General features: G+C 46.5%; 1 protein-coding gene across 1 annotated transcript in view; it reads left to right on the forward strand.

Moving 5' to 3' along the window:
* JAKMIP1 (janus kinase and microtubule interacting protein 1) overlaps nucleotides 1–13,944 on the forward strand; it is a 165,222-nt gene extending 151,278 nt beyond the window's left edge. Inside the window, exons 20-22 of the mRNA XM_074991717.1 lie at nucleotides 2,790–2,855; nucleotides 7,064–7,108; nucleotides 13,830–13,944. Of these exons, the coding sequence (XP_074847818.1) occupies nucleotides 2,790–2,855; nucleotides 7,064–7,108; nucleotides 13,830–13,862 (144 nt within the window). The 3' untranslated portion in view covers nucleotides 13,863–13,944. The remainder of the gene's footprint in view (nucleotides 1–2,789; nucleotides 2,856–7,063; nucleotides 7,109–13,829) is intronic.
* The last annotated feature ends 1,037 nt before the right edge of the window (nucleotides 13,945–14,981 follow it).

Raw genomic sequence — 14,981 nt, forward strand, 5'->3', positions numbered from 1 at the left:
CGCCCGTCATGGCTACACGTGTTGGGCGCTATTTCGAAGTTGAAATCGACATTAGGCGGTGAAACGTCGAAATCGCTAACCCCATGAGGGGATGGGAATAGCGCCCTACTTCAAAGTTGAACATCGAAGTAGGGCACGTGTAGCCGATCCGCGTCCTGCAACATCAAAATAGCGGGGTCTGCCATGGCGGCCATCAGCTGAGGGGTTGAGAGACGCTCTCTCTCCAGCCCCTGCGGGGCTCTATGGTCACCGTGTGCAGCAGCCCTTAGCCCAGGGCTTCTGGCTGCTGCTGCGGCTGCTGGGGATCCATGCTGCGTGCACAGGGTCTGCAACCAGTTGTCGGCTCTGTGGATCTTGTGTTGTTTAGTGCAACTGTGTCTGGGAGGGGCCCTTTAAGGGAGCAGCTTGCTGTTGAGTCCGCCCTGTGACCCTGTCTGCAGCTGTTCCTGGCACCCTTATTTCCATGTGTGCTACTTTGGCGTGTAGACGTTCCCTCGCAGCGCCTATTTCGATGTGGTGCTGCCCAACGTCGAAGTTGAATGTCGACGTTGCCAGCCCTGGAGGACGTGTAGATGTTATTCATCGAAATAGCTTATTGCGATGTCGCTACATCGAACTAAGCTATTTCGATGTAGTGTGCACGTGTAGACGTAGCCTGTGTGTTACATGTGCCCACAAGCAGATGGGTTGAAAAGAAGTAAGAGAAAGAGCTAAAGCATTGCTAAGTAGAGTGGAACTTTAAATATAGAAATGATTGCTTGAAGGACAGCCCCAATTCAGTTCTTCTCTGGAGCTGAAGTCAAGCGTCATGCCAAAAGCTAGCAGGGTCTCTGGTAGTTGAAACAAATGTTCTGAGTTGCTTTGCTCTTGTTTTTGAATTTTTCCTGTTAATAAGACTCTGGAAAATTGCTCAATTCTAGTTCCTTTTCTGCTGAATCAGAGTAAAGAAAGCAGTACTTTTGCTTTAACTCTTTGTCAACCCAAGCACACCATTTTCAAATCTGCTTCATTATTCCATATAGGAACCATTGCTATCTATTATATTTACCATTGACCTAGAAGTAAGGGTGAATAGCGAGGTTGAAAACGGTTCGTTATATGTCATATGAGGTTAATAAGAGCTAGAGAGGGTTGTTAGCAATTTCAGAAGGATTAATTGATGTTAGGTGGTTTGGCAACGTGAGAGATGAAATTTAGTGTTATTTACAAAACATCCCAGATGCAAAGCACTTAGAGCAAAGTACCTGTAATTAAGCCAAACACAGTACACTAAAAACATAATAAAATACCCCCTCTGGAAAGCCTAGAAATACACAAAATGATGTGACTTATGCACAGGAAAAGAAAGCACTGAAGGAAGATAGGAAATATAAATCCACCCCCGCTTTTTCCCCTGTGCTCTCTGATTTGCTCACCTTGATGATTTTTTTCTGATTTATCAGCCTTGATTAATATTTTTGGTTCTCTGTGCCTTAAATATTGAGTCTGTTCTGGTATGGCTATGATCTCAAGAAGTGGGTCTGTCCCACGAAAGCTCATCACCTAATAAATTATTCTGTTAGTCTTTAAAGTGCGACTGGACTGCTTTTTTGTTTTGATAGTATATAGACTAGCATGGCTTTCTCTCTGTTACTGTCATTTTAGGAATCTGTTCTGGAAACAAAATGTATGATACTTATTAATAGTAGGGATGGCAAAAATCAATTTTTATTTATTATAATTATAAAGAGTAATGACCATGTTTACTTGTAAGCACTTTTAAAATTATCTCTTTAAATTTCCACCATTGTGGTTAATTACTGGGGACAGACAATACATACTTAATGGCAGTATATGCTGAGAGTCAGAAAATTAAACCTTTATGACCATAAAAAACACAAATGGTCATCATCAACTCTCAGAATATACAAAACAAATGTGCTTAAATCAAACTCGAAAAGCTTACTTCACCTATCTATGCATTTTGATTATTTGTGTTGGAGGTGGGTGTACAATAAAATTTACATTTACCAATAAAAATTTAATTCTTTGAAGGCTATTTAAAGGTAGGAAGAACTTCACCATAATTTATCATCCAGTTTAACTCCCATTGCATCTTTCCACCCCCTTTGGTGGAAGTTTGAACTGGTCGTTACATGGGATGAACTTTTCTCAGGATTCTTGCTTAGGCAAGTTCCTCAGAGCATAGGTAAGATGATCCCCTCAGGCTCCATGAGGAATGTCTGCATGCCCAGATCTCCTAGCATCTTCTGCTGATAATGTATGATTGCCCCCCAAGTAGAATAGCTATGTTATATTGGAAAAAAGGGATTAAAATGAAGCAAAGAAGTGTCCACTAGACATGAGCTGGGTAAATGAAAACTCTCCCATAAATCCAGCAAAGGTAATTTTGCTCTTAGCCACACAATGTTGGTGGCAATCTTGCTCCGTGTCTGTATGTGACTGGCAATATAGCATTGGGGCCAGCCTATATTCTAATACATGGGCATTTCTGCTAATAAACAGAATGGGCCAGATTGACTTCTGTTGTAAATCACTAATACCATTTAAATCAAGGACACAGAGGTTTGAAAGGAGCTAAGCTGATTTACTCCAGACCAGTATTTGGCCAGTTTAACTCCTATAACCTACAGTTGAATCTGTTGTGCACCGAATTTTGTGTGCATGAAACTTCTGAACACATTAATGAGCATCTTTTCATCCATTGCTTTTAAAAGTTATTTACATTTTTCTGGATAAACATTAGTTTTTATAAATATTTTGTATTCTATTTTACATGTTTGTTATAGCGGATTCGAGAGTTAGAAGACAAAATGGAACTGCAAAAGCGGCAACTTAAAGAAATAGAAGAGAAGGTAAATGTACTGAGCATTAGTAATTCATGAGTTTTGTCCTCTAATGTTGTCTTCTCATCTCACTGCACATGTCCTCAAGTTCCAGTGGCATTATTTCAATGCATGAAAAACTCTATTTAAATCTTGATTAGTAATATAAGCACTCAGTCTGGAAAAGTCCATCACTTTTTAAAACCCATTTTCCTTTCTGTGTACAATTTTCTGCAGCAGCTTTCAGGAAGCTCCAGTGCACAGTGGAAGTGCAGTGTCACATGTGGTCATTAGATCTGAATAACCTATATTAACATGGAAACTTTTCTCATCTGGATTTCAAAGAAACTTTCGAATTAACAAAGAACTGCCAAGCACTTTGGGGAATGACTACATATCTTTTCCATTGTTACATAGCGAGTGAAAGCCAACTCAGAATACCCAGTGATTGTTTTCATCAACTGGGTTTTGGAAAAAAAAAACCTGACTAACGTGGGCTGGAGCATGAATATCCTTTAGTTTATACTATTTAAGAAAGAGTCAAATACGTTCTGGGGAAATCCCATACACGTGGACTCCCTCCTTCTTCATTTGTGTCAGGCCACCTTCAGGCTGAGGCGCCCTGTACTATATAAACTTTGATGACTCAGAAAATGCCTGTTAGGTAGGAAAACCTTATCCCCATTTTGTGGCATTGTGGGCCCTGTATTCAAATACATTTGCCCAAAACTAGGAATCCAAATTTATATTTAGGGAACTAAAAAAGGCTCTGTATTGTAAAGTGAATGCATGAATAACTTTAGGTTCCCAAATTTGAAAAAGGGGCTTTGAAAGATTGAGGTCATAATTCTGAAACAAGGTAACTTTATGCCCAGGACATACACTGAAGTCTTGGGATCCTGTAGATCACACACTAGTTGATTTCCCCAAGGTTACAAAAGAAGTCTGTGAAAAAGCTGAGAATACAGCCAATTCTCTTTACACGTAGTCGCATATCATTAAATTGTTCTTTTCCCTTATTTTGTGGTGAGCAGAACTTGGCCCTCCTTGATTCATGCAAGCTGTTCTTTCCATATCTAATGCACTATATAAAATCAAACAACATGTGAATATTAGCTTAATTTCTAATCTGCACATGGTTATTATTTTGCCACCTTGGCTTTGGTGCTTGTCAGTTATAGACAGGAAGTAGAAGGGTCTAAAAATGTCGTTGAATAGAAAAGGGGTGTGTGTAGCCCAGATAAGAGATACACAAGTCTATAGACAGAAAGCAAAACAATAGGTCTACATTTGGCAATATTGGAATAATTTTAACATCAGGGAAACTGGGTGTGAATAATTGCTCAAGTTGTTTTAGAAGCAGATAATTAATGGATAATGGAACACATCAGAGCAAGCATCATATTAATTGGGAATAATGGAGGGTAGAGTATGTTCCTTAGCAATGTTCCCTCGAATTTTTGTTATGTGCACCAAAGCATGTGTGGATGTGCTCCACCAGTACAAACACATGCTGCTGGCTGTGGGCACTATGGGTACTCTGCTAATTAGTTGGGCAGAATTTGAATCTCTTATGGTTGGTCACTAAACAGCTCAGCTTACAGGGAACACTGGTCTTTAGGTGTAGACAGAGCCCGAATCAATACCCTGGTTTCAAATGCTGCAATGCTTTGAAGAAGTTCGTATTTTTCACATGACAGCCAAACAATTTCTCAGTGGGGTCTCAGGACTGCAGGCATCAGTGCTTCCTAGATCGCCTGCCTGTAGGCAAACAGTTCTGCAGGATTCAGTGAGGAGATGAGTGCTAGTGCTTTAAGTCCATTTGCTAAAACACTTCAGCTAAATCAGCTCAGTAGAGATCCAGGACTAAAGCACTTGAGCTATGGTGCCTCTGTCCTGCTTAGCCCTGCTGTGTCAGGAGGACTTGGTTACTGAGCTTACTGGGAGTCCATTTTCCAAACCTTACTTAGCTGATGTGCCCTATTGTCTGAAATGCTCACAGGACATGGCACTGGATTATAAACACATACAAAATTAGGTTGGTTTTCTGAATGCCTAGCTTGCATTTCTGTGGTTTGATTTGCAAATGGCAGACCCAGAGTGGGGAGAAAAGAAGGGACGGTGGATCAATCAGGGGCTGTCTGGTGTAGAGGCAGAAGCTCTGCCAATGCAGCCACTGGAGGGCAAGGGAAGTCTGCAGACAAGACCCAGCTGTGTGGAAACTGGACTAGCAGGCCACATCCCAAACCAAAAGGAGTTGCATGGGAGCAGCTCAGGAAAACAGGTCCTGCCCCTTCTTTCCCCCAGCTGGGAGCATGACACATCTGCTTCGGGGTTGAGCAATTCAGGCCTCTGGGATAGGACCTGAAGGAAAAGGAGAGATCTGGTCTCCCTGCTGCCCCAACCAACAATCTAGCCACTAGCCTGGAGGCCCTAATACGGAGACACAAAATCTGACAAAATATATTTTATTAATTCAATACAGTTATAGTTCATAAAATAAATGTAAGAGGGAGACTATTATTTTTAGATGGATGTTGTCAGTGTTTCCTCATTTGACTTGCCAGAACAGTGAAAGTGTAAAACGAGGTTACAGAGAAAAATCTTAAGCCTATTTACTTGACAGAATGTTGGTAGCAGGTCACATTTATTTATGTTCCCATATTGTACTACTTGAGCAGAAAACTTCTCAGCTCATAGCCAGTTTTTTTGAGGGACTTCCCATATCTGTCATAAACTGAGGTTGCTACTGCTGGTGATTGCCCACAGGTACCTACAGAATTATTTCTGTGTTCTTCAGCTTCTGTCACTGGATACTTCTTCAGTGACTACTTGCATTTATAATGTTGGTGTCGCATTTCTAACCCTGTTCTGTGCCTGTGCATGTGCACTAACCCCTCCTGTGGGCTGCTGATGTAGATTAAATTCCACATTTGACTGCACTTAGAGAAGCTTAAGCAGGAAGTGAATCAATAAATGGCATCAGTTTTAGTTCATTGTTCTACTGAGCTATGGTTACACTAGTGAGTTTTGCTGACAATACCCTGGTTTTGTTGACAAAACTAGTGGAACATCCACACACAAAATATATTTTATCAACAGTTTGTTGACAAAACTCAGCACTTTCGCCAGCACTGCTCTGCCTCTCAGCCATTAGGCATAACGCTGCTGTCGACAGATTCTGTCAAAAAAAAAAAAAAAAGCTGCGTGGATGCTTTGCAGGGGCCTTCTCTCAACTGACAGGGCATCCAGAACAATGGGCAGCCCTGTCTGCTGTGCTTCTGGGTGCCTGTTTTGTCGAGAGGGCAGCTGGGCAGTCTGGCCGCTCTGTCGAAAGAGTGGAGTGCTCTTCCAATTGGCTTTTGTGTGTGGCCGCACTTTGTCAACAGAAATTTTGTCAGGGAGTCTCCTCCAACAGTGACTTCTGTCAACAGATCACTGTAGTGTAACTGTAGCCTTGGAAATTAATCATGTCAGCGAATGCAGAGTGATTAGTGCATGTAGATGACGCTGCGCATAATGAATTTGCTGTCTAGTGAAGTGGTACGTTTTTGAAGCTGTAGTAATTTATTTCTGAAGTGTGTGGCTGGGGATAGGTTTGTCACTTCACTTTCTGATTTTGCCTATAGTTTTTTTGCCCTTTGGGTTCCTCAGCTTGTCTGTCTCCTTCCTTAAGGTTATACACACCAAAGTTGTGGAATGCCAGCCGGACGACTCAACAATGAAGAGACTCCAGAAATATTTTTAAAAGTAGAGAAATATATACTAAAATTTGTATACTGTTAGATTATATCCCTGTTTAAGATTATACCAACTTGCTAAAATTAATTTTTTACGCTGTGACTTCCATTCATTCGTACTTCAGACTATTTAGTTCCTGAATCAGGAAAGCACCTAAGAACATAATTAACATAATTAACTTTAAGCATATGCTCAGACGTCATTGCCCAGGCTCATATTGCTTGTATTGATGTCCATAATCTTTGGGAGTTACAGTTTCTAACGCTACTACTGAGTATTGAATTTTACATATTCCCTCTGTTTTCAGTGTAAGATCAGAAGAAAAACTCCTGAACACTGTATATCCTTTTCAAATAATTTCAACTGGAGCTAACTACTGTAAAATAATGTCACTGAATTCTTTATTACATATCTTACATCTTTTTTCTTTTCTTTTTTCTCATTTTCTTTTGATCTTATTTTATAGTTTTTGTTCCTTTTTTTGTTTTTCTCACTAGCATTCATTGTGTGGCCTTGATGACACTCCTGAGCCAAGATATATGGTTGGTATTCTTTATATTTAATGTACCTACTATCCAACTGCTAGATTTTGCTGCATTTTGAGACTTTTCCTTTGCAGGATGATGAAGACCATAGTGAAGACTGCCATGTCAATGCCTACGTGAAAAGAAATTACAACAACCAACACATTCAAACCAGGATGTCTAAAATTTGGCTCCTAAATTCTGACTTGGGTACCTACATTTAACCAGTTTTTAAAGATGCTGAGCGTCTGCTGCTTCTGTTGACTTCGGGGGGATTGCTAGAGCTTAGCACTCCTAAAAGTTGGGGTTCTTTTATTGAAGTGCCTGAGTATGATGTCAGGGTCTAACTCAAAACCCCTGGGACTAAAACTAATGGGCCACAAATTCAAAAATGGTCATTCATTCACTCTTTACCCCTCTTTTTCCTCAAACTTTTTGCAGCCTGAAAATAAGGCTGCCCAAATTATTTCAACATTTACATTTTTGCTTAGAGAAAAGTCACAGGGATGAAAGTATAATAGTCACCCCCCTGAAATATTATCATATTTGGCTTATGTTGAGATCTGAGTTTGAACCTGTGAAGTTCTTCTGCATATTGAGGTCACGGGAACTTTTATTTTAACGTAATATTGGCTGTGCTTTATTTGGGACTTACTTGACTCCCAGTAAGATCAGTGGTTATCTTTGCATTGTACTAATTTCAATTGGGTCAGGCCCTGCAGTATGTTGCACTGCTACGTACTTTTTTGTATTTTACATTTTTCTTAAGCTGTTTATTGACCTTGAGTAAAGTAACAGTAGTGATGGGCATGGTTATTCAAATACTATTTATTGGTTTTATGCAAGTGTAATAGTCATGCTGCGATAGTTAAACAAAAGACCAATGAAAAATCAAAGTGAAGTTGGAACACCACCTTTCCAAGATTGAGCAATGTTATAGCGAAGAAACGGCTGACAGTCTGTTATTACCTTATAGATTTTTTGTTCGTCTTTTAATTGTCTCATTAGTTGTCCTTGCAGGTGTCCACAGATTACTGGTAGCCTGCAAATAACGAAGCAATAAGGAATCAGACTAAAGTATCTGTGGCAAACCCATCTCATACAGATGATAATATATTCCTGTGCTATACCAGTGGGTGAGGCAAGTTATTCTTATCCTCTGCCATGGCCCCAGTAAAGTCTTGCGGAGAGGAACTGTTCAGAGCAGTGGAGAGTCTGTTGGGATGTGACTTGCCTGAACCTTGTTTAGTTGAGATTTCTGTCTCTGAGAAGATTTGGTTTTGCCACTACCAAAGGAAACAGAGATAATTTGGATGTGAGAGAGTAAATGGGATATCAAAATAAAAGCAACCACTAAATTATTTTTGTTAGGGAGGTTTCATCTGATTTTGTTTAGCTCAGTCTTCACTTGAGCACGTCGCAAAATGCTGAACATTTTTTTTCAAAAGTCAACAACAAAATATTGTTTACAAATGAATACTAGACATATATGAAACTTTAGAAAATGCTAGTAAATTTTTTTGGTAAAAAACCCCAAAACTCTCAATATTGTCACCAAATATTTGTTGCAATTTTGAAAATTTAAATTTAAAAAAAAAGGTTGAACAGCTCTAGCTAGTTGTAAGCCTGATCTGTACACAATCAGTACAATTGTACAACTATGCCAGTTAGAGTAATTTGTTTTTTTAAAAACCTGCTATAGTTATACTGGTGCAATCCCTAGTGTGGATGCAGTCTTAAGGTGCGTCTACATGTGCACACTACTTCGAAGTAGCGGCACCAACCTGCGAAATAGTGCCCGTCACGGCTACACGTGTTGGGCGCTATTTCGAAGTTAACATCGACATTAGGCGGCGAGACGTCGAAGTCGCTAACCCCATGAGGGGATGGGAATAGCGCCCTACTTCGACATTCAATGTCGAAGTAGGGAACGTGTAGTCGTTGCGCGTCCCGCAACATCGAAATTGCGGGGTCCTCCATGGCGGCCATCAGCTGAGGGGTTGAGAGATGCTCTCTCCAGCCCCTCAGCTCAATGGTGGCCGCGTGGAGCAGCCCCTTAGAGGTCTCCACCCCTGCCTTCCTGTGCAGGAAGCTGAGAGAGTGTGCAGGCAGCAGCAGTAACACGCGGCTAGCCTGCACGCTCCTCCGCAGCCACACATACCCCCACCCGCCGTGATGGCCGCCTGCCAGCGCCCCCAGGGGACCCCCCCCCAAGGGAAGCCAGGGCTCACAGCCCAGCAGCCAGGCGGGGAAGCGGCAGCGGGGCCCCTCCTGGACGGAGGCCAAGCTTCGGGACCTGCTGGGGCTCTGGAGCGAGGAGGAGGTGCTCCAAGTAATGGGGAACAAGAGGCGGAACGTGGATGCGTTCGCTTGGCTGGCTGAGGGCCTGGCCACCCAGGGTCACCCTGCCCGCACTCTGGATCATGTCTGGAGTAAAGTGAAGGAGCTGCAGCAGGGTTATGCCCGGGCCCGGGATGCGGCCAGCCAATCTGGGGCCGCCCCCATCACTTGCCCCTTTTACAGGGAGCTCAGGGACATCCTGGGCCCCTGGCACACCTCCTCCCCTCCGGCCACTCTTGATACCTCAGCCGAGGAGCCCCAGCAGGCCCTGGAGGCGGAGTCCGCCCCGGAGGCAAGGCCCGCACGCTGGGGGCCCCCCCAGGAGCCCACCCCCGGGGCACCGGAGGAGAAGGAGGAGGAGAGGGACTCCTCCTCCAGTGACGCCGGCCTCCACATCATCCTCCCATCCAGGAGCTCCAGCCGGGCGTCCGCCCCCCGGGTGTCCCCCGACCGTGGGAGTGGACCGTCAGGTATGTACCCCCCCGGTGCACACCCCTGGGATTGAGGGGCGGGGGTAATAGATATGGCCAGGGCCCTCCACATGCCCAGATGACCATGGCCCCAAGGACAGCAGTGACATGTCCCTCAGAAGAGTGCATCCGCCCCTGCCCCCTCCAGCACGACAGTGCCATGCCCCATCCCTGGGGCTGGGGGGAGCAGAACCTCTAGGGTCCCCCGGGGGGAGGGGGTGGGACACCCAGCAGCAGCAGCAGCAGCAGCAGCAGCATGTGATGGAGTGGGGGGAGTGCAAATGCGAGACTCAGGCTAGATATGAGAAACAAGCTGAATAGCTCCCAGTGGCTAATGATGATCCTGGGGCTACAACTGGCAGGTTACACCTCTGCCCTGAACAAAGAGGAGGGAGGAGCCGAGCTGGGTTTGAATTGGGGGCGGCAGTTAGACGCTAGGGGAAGGGAGAGCTAGAAGGCAGCCAGCCTGAGGAGGGGGAAAGCTACACCCCAGAGGGGCACCCCTTGGGGTCTTCTCCCCAGGACAGGTTAGAAGGACCGTCTCTGACTGCTGTACTGTCGCTTCTGTGAGAAACTGGGCATCTCTTGCCTAATAAACCTCCTGTTGTACCTGCTGAGTGAGAGTCACTCCTGCCAGCGGATGGGGTGCAGTGCAGGGGGACCCCAGAACCCCATCACAGCAGCATCTCCCGGGGACGGGGATGGGGAACCTGCAGCAGAGGGGTGCGGGGACAAGAGCCACGGCTCGGGGCCCACACTAACGGCTGTCTCCACTCTTCTTCCCCCACCCCTTCTGTGTTCCGCAGCTGCACCATTGGAAGGACCGGAGAGCACCGGCAAGGCATCGGTGGTCCCAGAAGGCCCTCCGGGGCCATCACTCCAGGCCAGCCCCTCGGCGGAGCACCGACCGGGCCCACAGCGGGGAAGACGGCAGACACAGCACCACCAGCCGATGGCGACGGACCCCCAGCTGCTGGCCCTCCACCGTCGGCAGCTGGAGGTCGCTGAGCAGTGGCTGCGGGTGGAGGAACGCCGCCTCCACCTGCAGGAGCGGGCGCTGGCCTGGCGCCAGGAGGCATGGGGGGCCTACATGTGCACCCTCAACCGCATCGCGGACTCCCTGGCCCCCCAGGCCGCGCCGGCCGCCCCAGCGCCCACCGCGCCTGCTCCACCTGCTGCTCCACCCGCTGCTCCACCCGCTGCGCCGTCCACCGTCGCACTGCCACCCGCCACCGAGGGCCATTCCGCCAAGGGGGACCTGGGGCCAGCTGACACTCACCGGCTGTATCTCCTGGTCCGCCCGGCCCCCAGCCAGCCCTGGCCAGGGCTGCGGCCGAGGCGGGGATCCCGGCCGCCCACCCCCAGCGCTGGACTGTAGGGGCGTGGGGCCCAGGGCGTGGCCCCCTCCCTCCCTCTTTGTATATATTCCCCCCAGTTTATTGTTATTTTGTTGTAAATAGTTTGTATTTGTGACCCATTACTATGCTGATCCTTACCCCCCATGTAAATAGTTCTCCCCTTCCTTGTCTTCCCCTTTCATGTTATCCCGATTTTTATAATGTATATATATTTATCAGTTAGATTTCCCCTGTACATAGTTTGTCTTGTTCATAATATTAATAATAATAATAATAATAATAAGAGTTCCAGTAAAGTGTTTGAGTTGACAAACAACTGTCTGCTTTTATTTTTACAAGAAAAGTGGGGGGGGGTGCTCTTGGGTGCTCTGTGGTGTGGGCATAGGGGCAGGGAGTGTTGTGGAGGATGGGGGGGTGCAGTGCGGGGCCTGCCAGCATTCACCCCGCGGCCTCATCGAACTGGGCCCACAGGGCCTCATGGACCCGGGTCCCCCCGGGGTCCACCTGGCGACTGGGGGCAGCGGGTGGCTGCACATCGGCCCTGCCAGCCTCCACAGCCCAGCCCTGAAAGAAGGCCTCCCCCTTGCTCTCCACCAGCTTGTGTAGGGCGCTGCATACACCCACAATCTGGGGGAAGTTGGTGGGGCCCGCATCAAGGCGGGTGAGGAGACACCTCCAGAGCCTTTTGAGGTGGCCAAATGTGCGCTCCACCACCTGGCGCGTGTGGTTCAGGCACTGGTTGAAGCGCTCCTGGCTGGCAGACAGATGGCCCGTGTACGGGTGCATGAGCCAGGGCCGGAGGGGGTATGCCGCATCCGCGATGACGCAGAGGGGCATGGTGGTGTCCCCCACAGGGCTCTCCTGCTGGGGGATGTAGGTCCCTGCCTCCAGCCGGCGGCACAGGCCCAAGTTCCGGAATACCCGGGCGTCGTGGGTGCTGCCAGGCCAGCCCACATAAATGTCCAGGAAACGGCCCCGGCTGTCCACCAAGGCCTGGAGGACCACTGAGTGGTAGCCCTTCCGCTTTATGTAGTGTCCTCCACTGTGCTCCGGGGCACGGATGGGGATGTGAGTCCCATCCAGAGCCCCGAAGCATTTGGGGAAGCCCAGGGTGGCAAAGCCTGCAATGGCGGCATCCGGGTCCCCAAGCCTCACGAGCCTGTGGAGGAGCAGGGTGTTGATGGCGCAGACGACCTGCAGGGGAAGCATATGGGAGAGCACCAATGAGGGGTGTGCAGGGTATGTGTGGCCCTCCCCTGCCAGGGCTCCCCCCCCTCCCCTCCCCTGCCAGGGCTGCCTCCCCCTCCCCCCGTCGGTCCTCTTACCTCCATGAGGACAGCCCCGACGGTGGCCTTGCCGACGCCAAACTGCTGGCTCACGGATCGGTAGCTGTCTGGAGTGGCCAGCTTCCAGACAGCGATGCTGACCCGTTTCTCGACGCTGAGGGCACGCCGCATGGCGGTGTCCTGGTGCCTCAGTGTGGGGGTGAGCCACTGGCATGGCTCCAGAAATGTCTGCCGGCTCATCCGAAAGTTCTGGAGCCAGCGGTCGTTGTCCCACTCTCCGAGCACCAGCTGCTCCCACCAGTCGGTGCTGGTGGGGTAGCTCCACAGCCGGCGGTGTGTGCAGCGCGAGGGGCGGCGGGGTGCTGCAGGGTTGTGGGTTGAGTCCTCCTCCTCTGCAGGCAGCTCCTCCTCTGTGGCAAGGAGGTGCTCAGCTGCCTCCTGCATGGCATCGAGCAGGGCGAGCACTGCTCCTGCAGGGGTGGCTGTGTGGACCTCTGGTGGCTGCTGCTGCTGCTGCTGCTGCTGCTGCTGCTGCTTCTGCTGTGGGTCCATGACTGCGTCGCTCGAGGTGTGCGTGCCTATGGGTCTGCAGACCGCGTGCTGTGCAGGCTGCGTGTGTCTGGGAGGGGCCCTTTAAGAGAGCGGCTAGCTGTTGCCCCAGAAGCGCTAGTCCGCCCTGTGACCCTGTCTGCAGCTGTTCCTGGCACCCTTATTTCGATGTGTGCTACTTTGGCGTGTAGACGTTCCCTCGCAGCGCCTATTTCGATGTGGTGCTGCGCAACGTCGATGTTGAACGTTGACGTTGCCAGCCCTGGAGGATGTGTCGCTACATTGAAATAAGCTACTTCGATGTAGCATTCACGTGTAGACGTAGCTATAGTGGCATAAAGGTGCCTTATATTCACATAGCTTATTCTCCTTCCCATAAAAGAATTAGCTATACAGGTGAAAGTCCATTTATAGTAGTAATATTACATCTGCACTGGAGAAGTTGTACCATGTTAACGATATTGCCATACCAATGCAACTTTAGTGTACAGAGAAAGTCTTAGTTATGTTAATGGAACTACATCCAATTTTAAGCTGGACTCTTGCACCTCCAGGTGAAGACAAGTAGGGAATATTGGAGTATCTTAATAATGCTAGTCTTTGATGCTTTCTGTTGTGAAGACAGGTGGATCTCCATTCTTTTAGATGTTGTCATATGTGGGTGCTTGGGGTTTGGTGTCAACAAAAATGTCTAAATAAAGAAGATTTAACTTACAATGTTCTCTTTGTCCTGTAGGATATTAAAAGAGCCTGTGGAGTGAACAACTGAATCCACCATGCAAAAAACAAAATATTTATTTGAGCAGCTTTAAATTGGTGCATTTTATCATGAAACTCTTTGCATAATAATTCAAGCTGCAAGATAATTGAATTAAAATTAGGAATTTTATAAAGATATAGTTTCAAACTGGAATGATTTGATAATCAGATAAGGACCAGCACACCATGAACATTAGGAAATTTTATCCAGAATTTACAAAAAAGACCCAAACACAGGGGAGAAAATATAACAAGTGCAATTACTGGCTGCTTTATGAACTATTACCTACCAAAATTTTTATTATAATACCATGTGCTTTGCGTCTCCATATTGCATGCTTTCATCGAAGTTTAATTCTCACAATAAGTGACATAGTACATATCTGGATTGGGGGGAAATGTACAAAATTGGAAAAAATGTTAGAAATATATAATGGTAAAATTCATACCAAATTGTTAGTCTGAAACCACACAGATAAAGTGACTGAAGTGGAGCTCTTAGAAGTGAGTAGTTGACTCTGGGACAGAGAGAGGTAGACATGAAGCAACAGAAGGAACTAGACTCACTAAATTCAGTAAAAGTGTGACGAGGGTAGGCGTTGCATCAGAGAATCAAATATTTGAAGACCACTTGAAAATTAAACCAAATACTTAGAAGGATTTCACTGGAAGAATGAATGACCTTGAGATGAATGGAAGCACAGGAGAGCACAACATATGACTGCACAAGATACAGTACCCCATAGTCAATGATGCCTTAAAGCATAAAGAGGAAATTGACTTAAGATTTCAACATAGGAATAGACAAGTAGAGGATAATGATTGTAAAAGAAATATCTTAAAGGGAAACACACTAGTCTCGTGGGTGAAATAAAGGAAAAATATAACCACAAAGAAATAAATATGACATTATCCCAACCAACAGAGTTAAACACAAACACTGACACTGACTGTTTGAAGTAGGAGACAAAATGTATGATGAAATACAGATTGAAAAATAATCAGATATGGGGAAAGTTGTTAACAATGGACCAAGATTAGAACATCAACAGAGATCCTATTGCCAAAAGAAGGAAAATAAATTATAGTGCATTAATTTTAGATCTGGAAAGAAAATATCAAGAAATGG

Source organism: Carettochelys insculpta, chromosome 4, assembly GCF_033958435.1.
Source record: "Carettochelys insculpta isolate YL-2023 chromosome 4, ASM3395843v1, whole genome shotgun sequence".
Taxonomy (NCBI): domain Eukaryota; kingdom Metazoa; phylum Chordata; order Testudines; family Carettochelyidae; genus Carettochelys; species Carettochelys insculpta.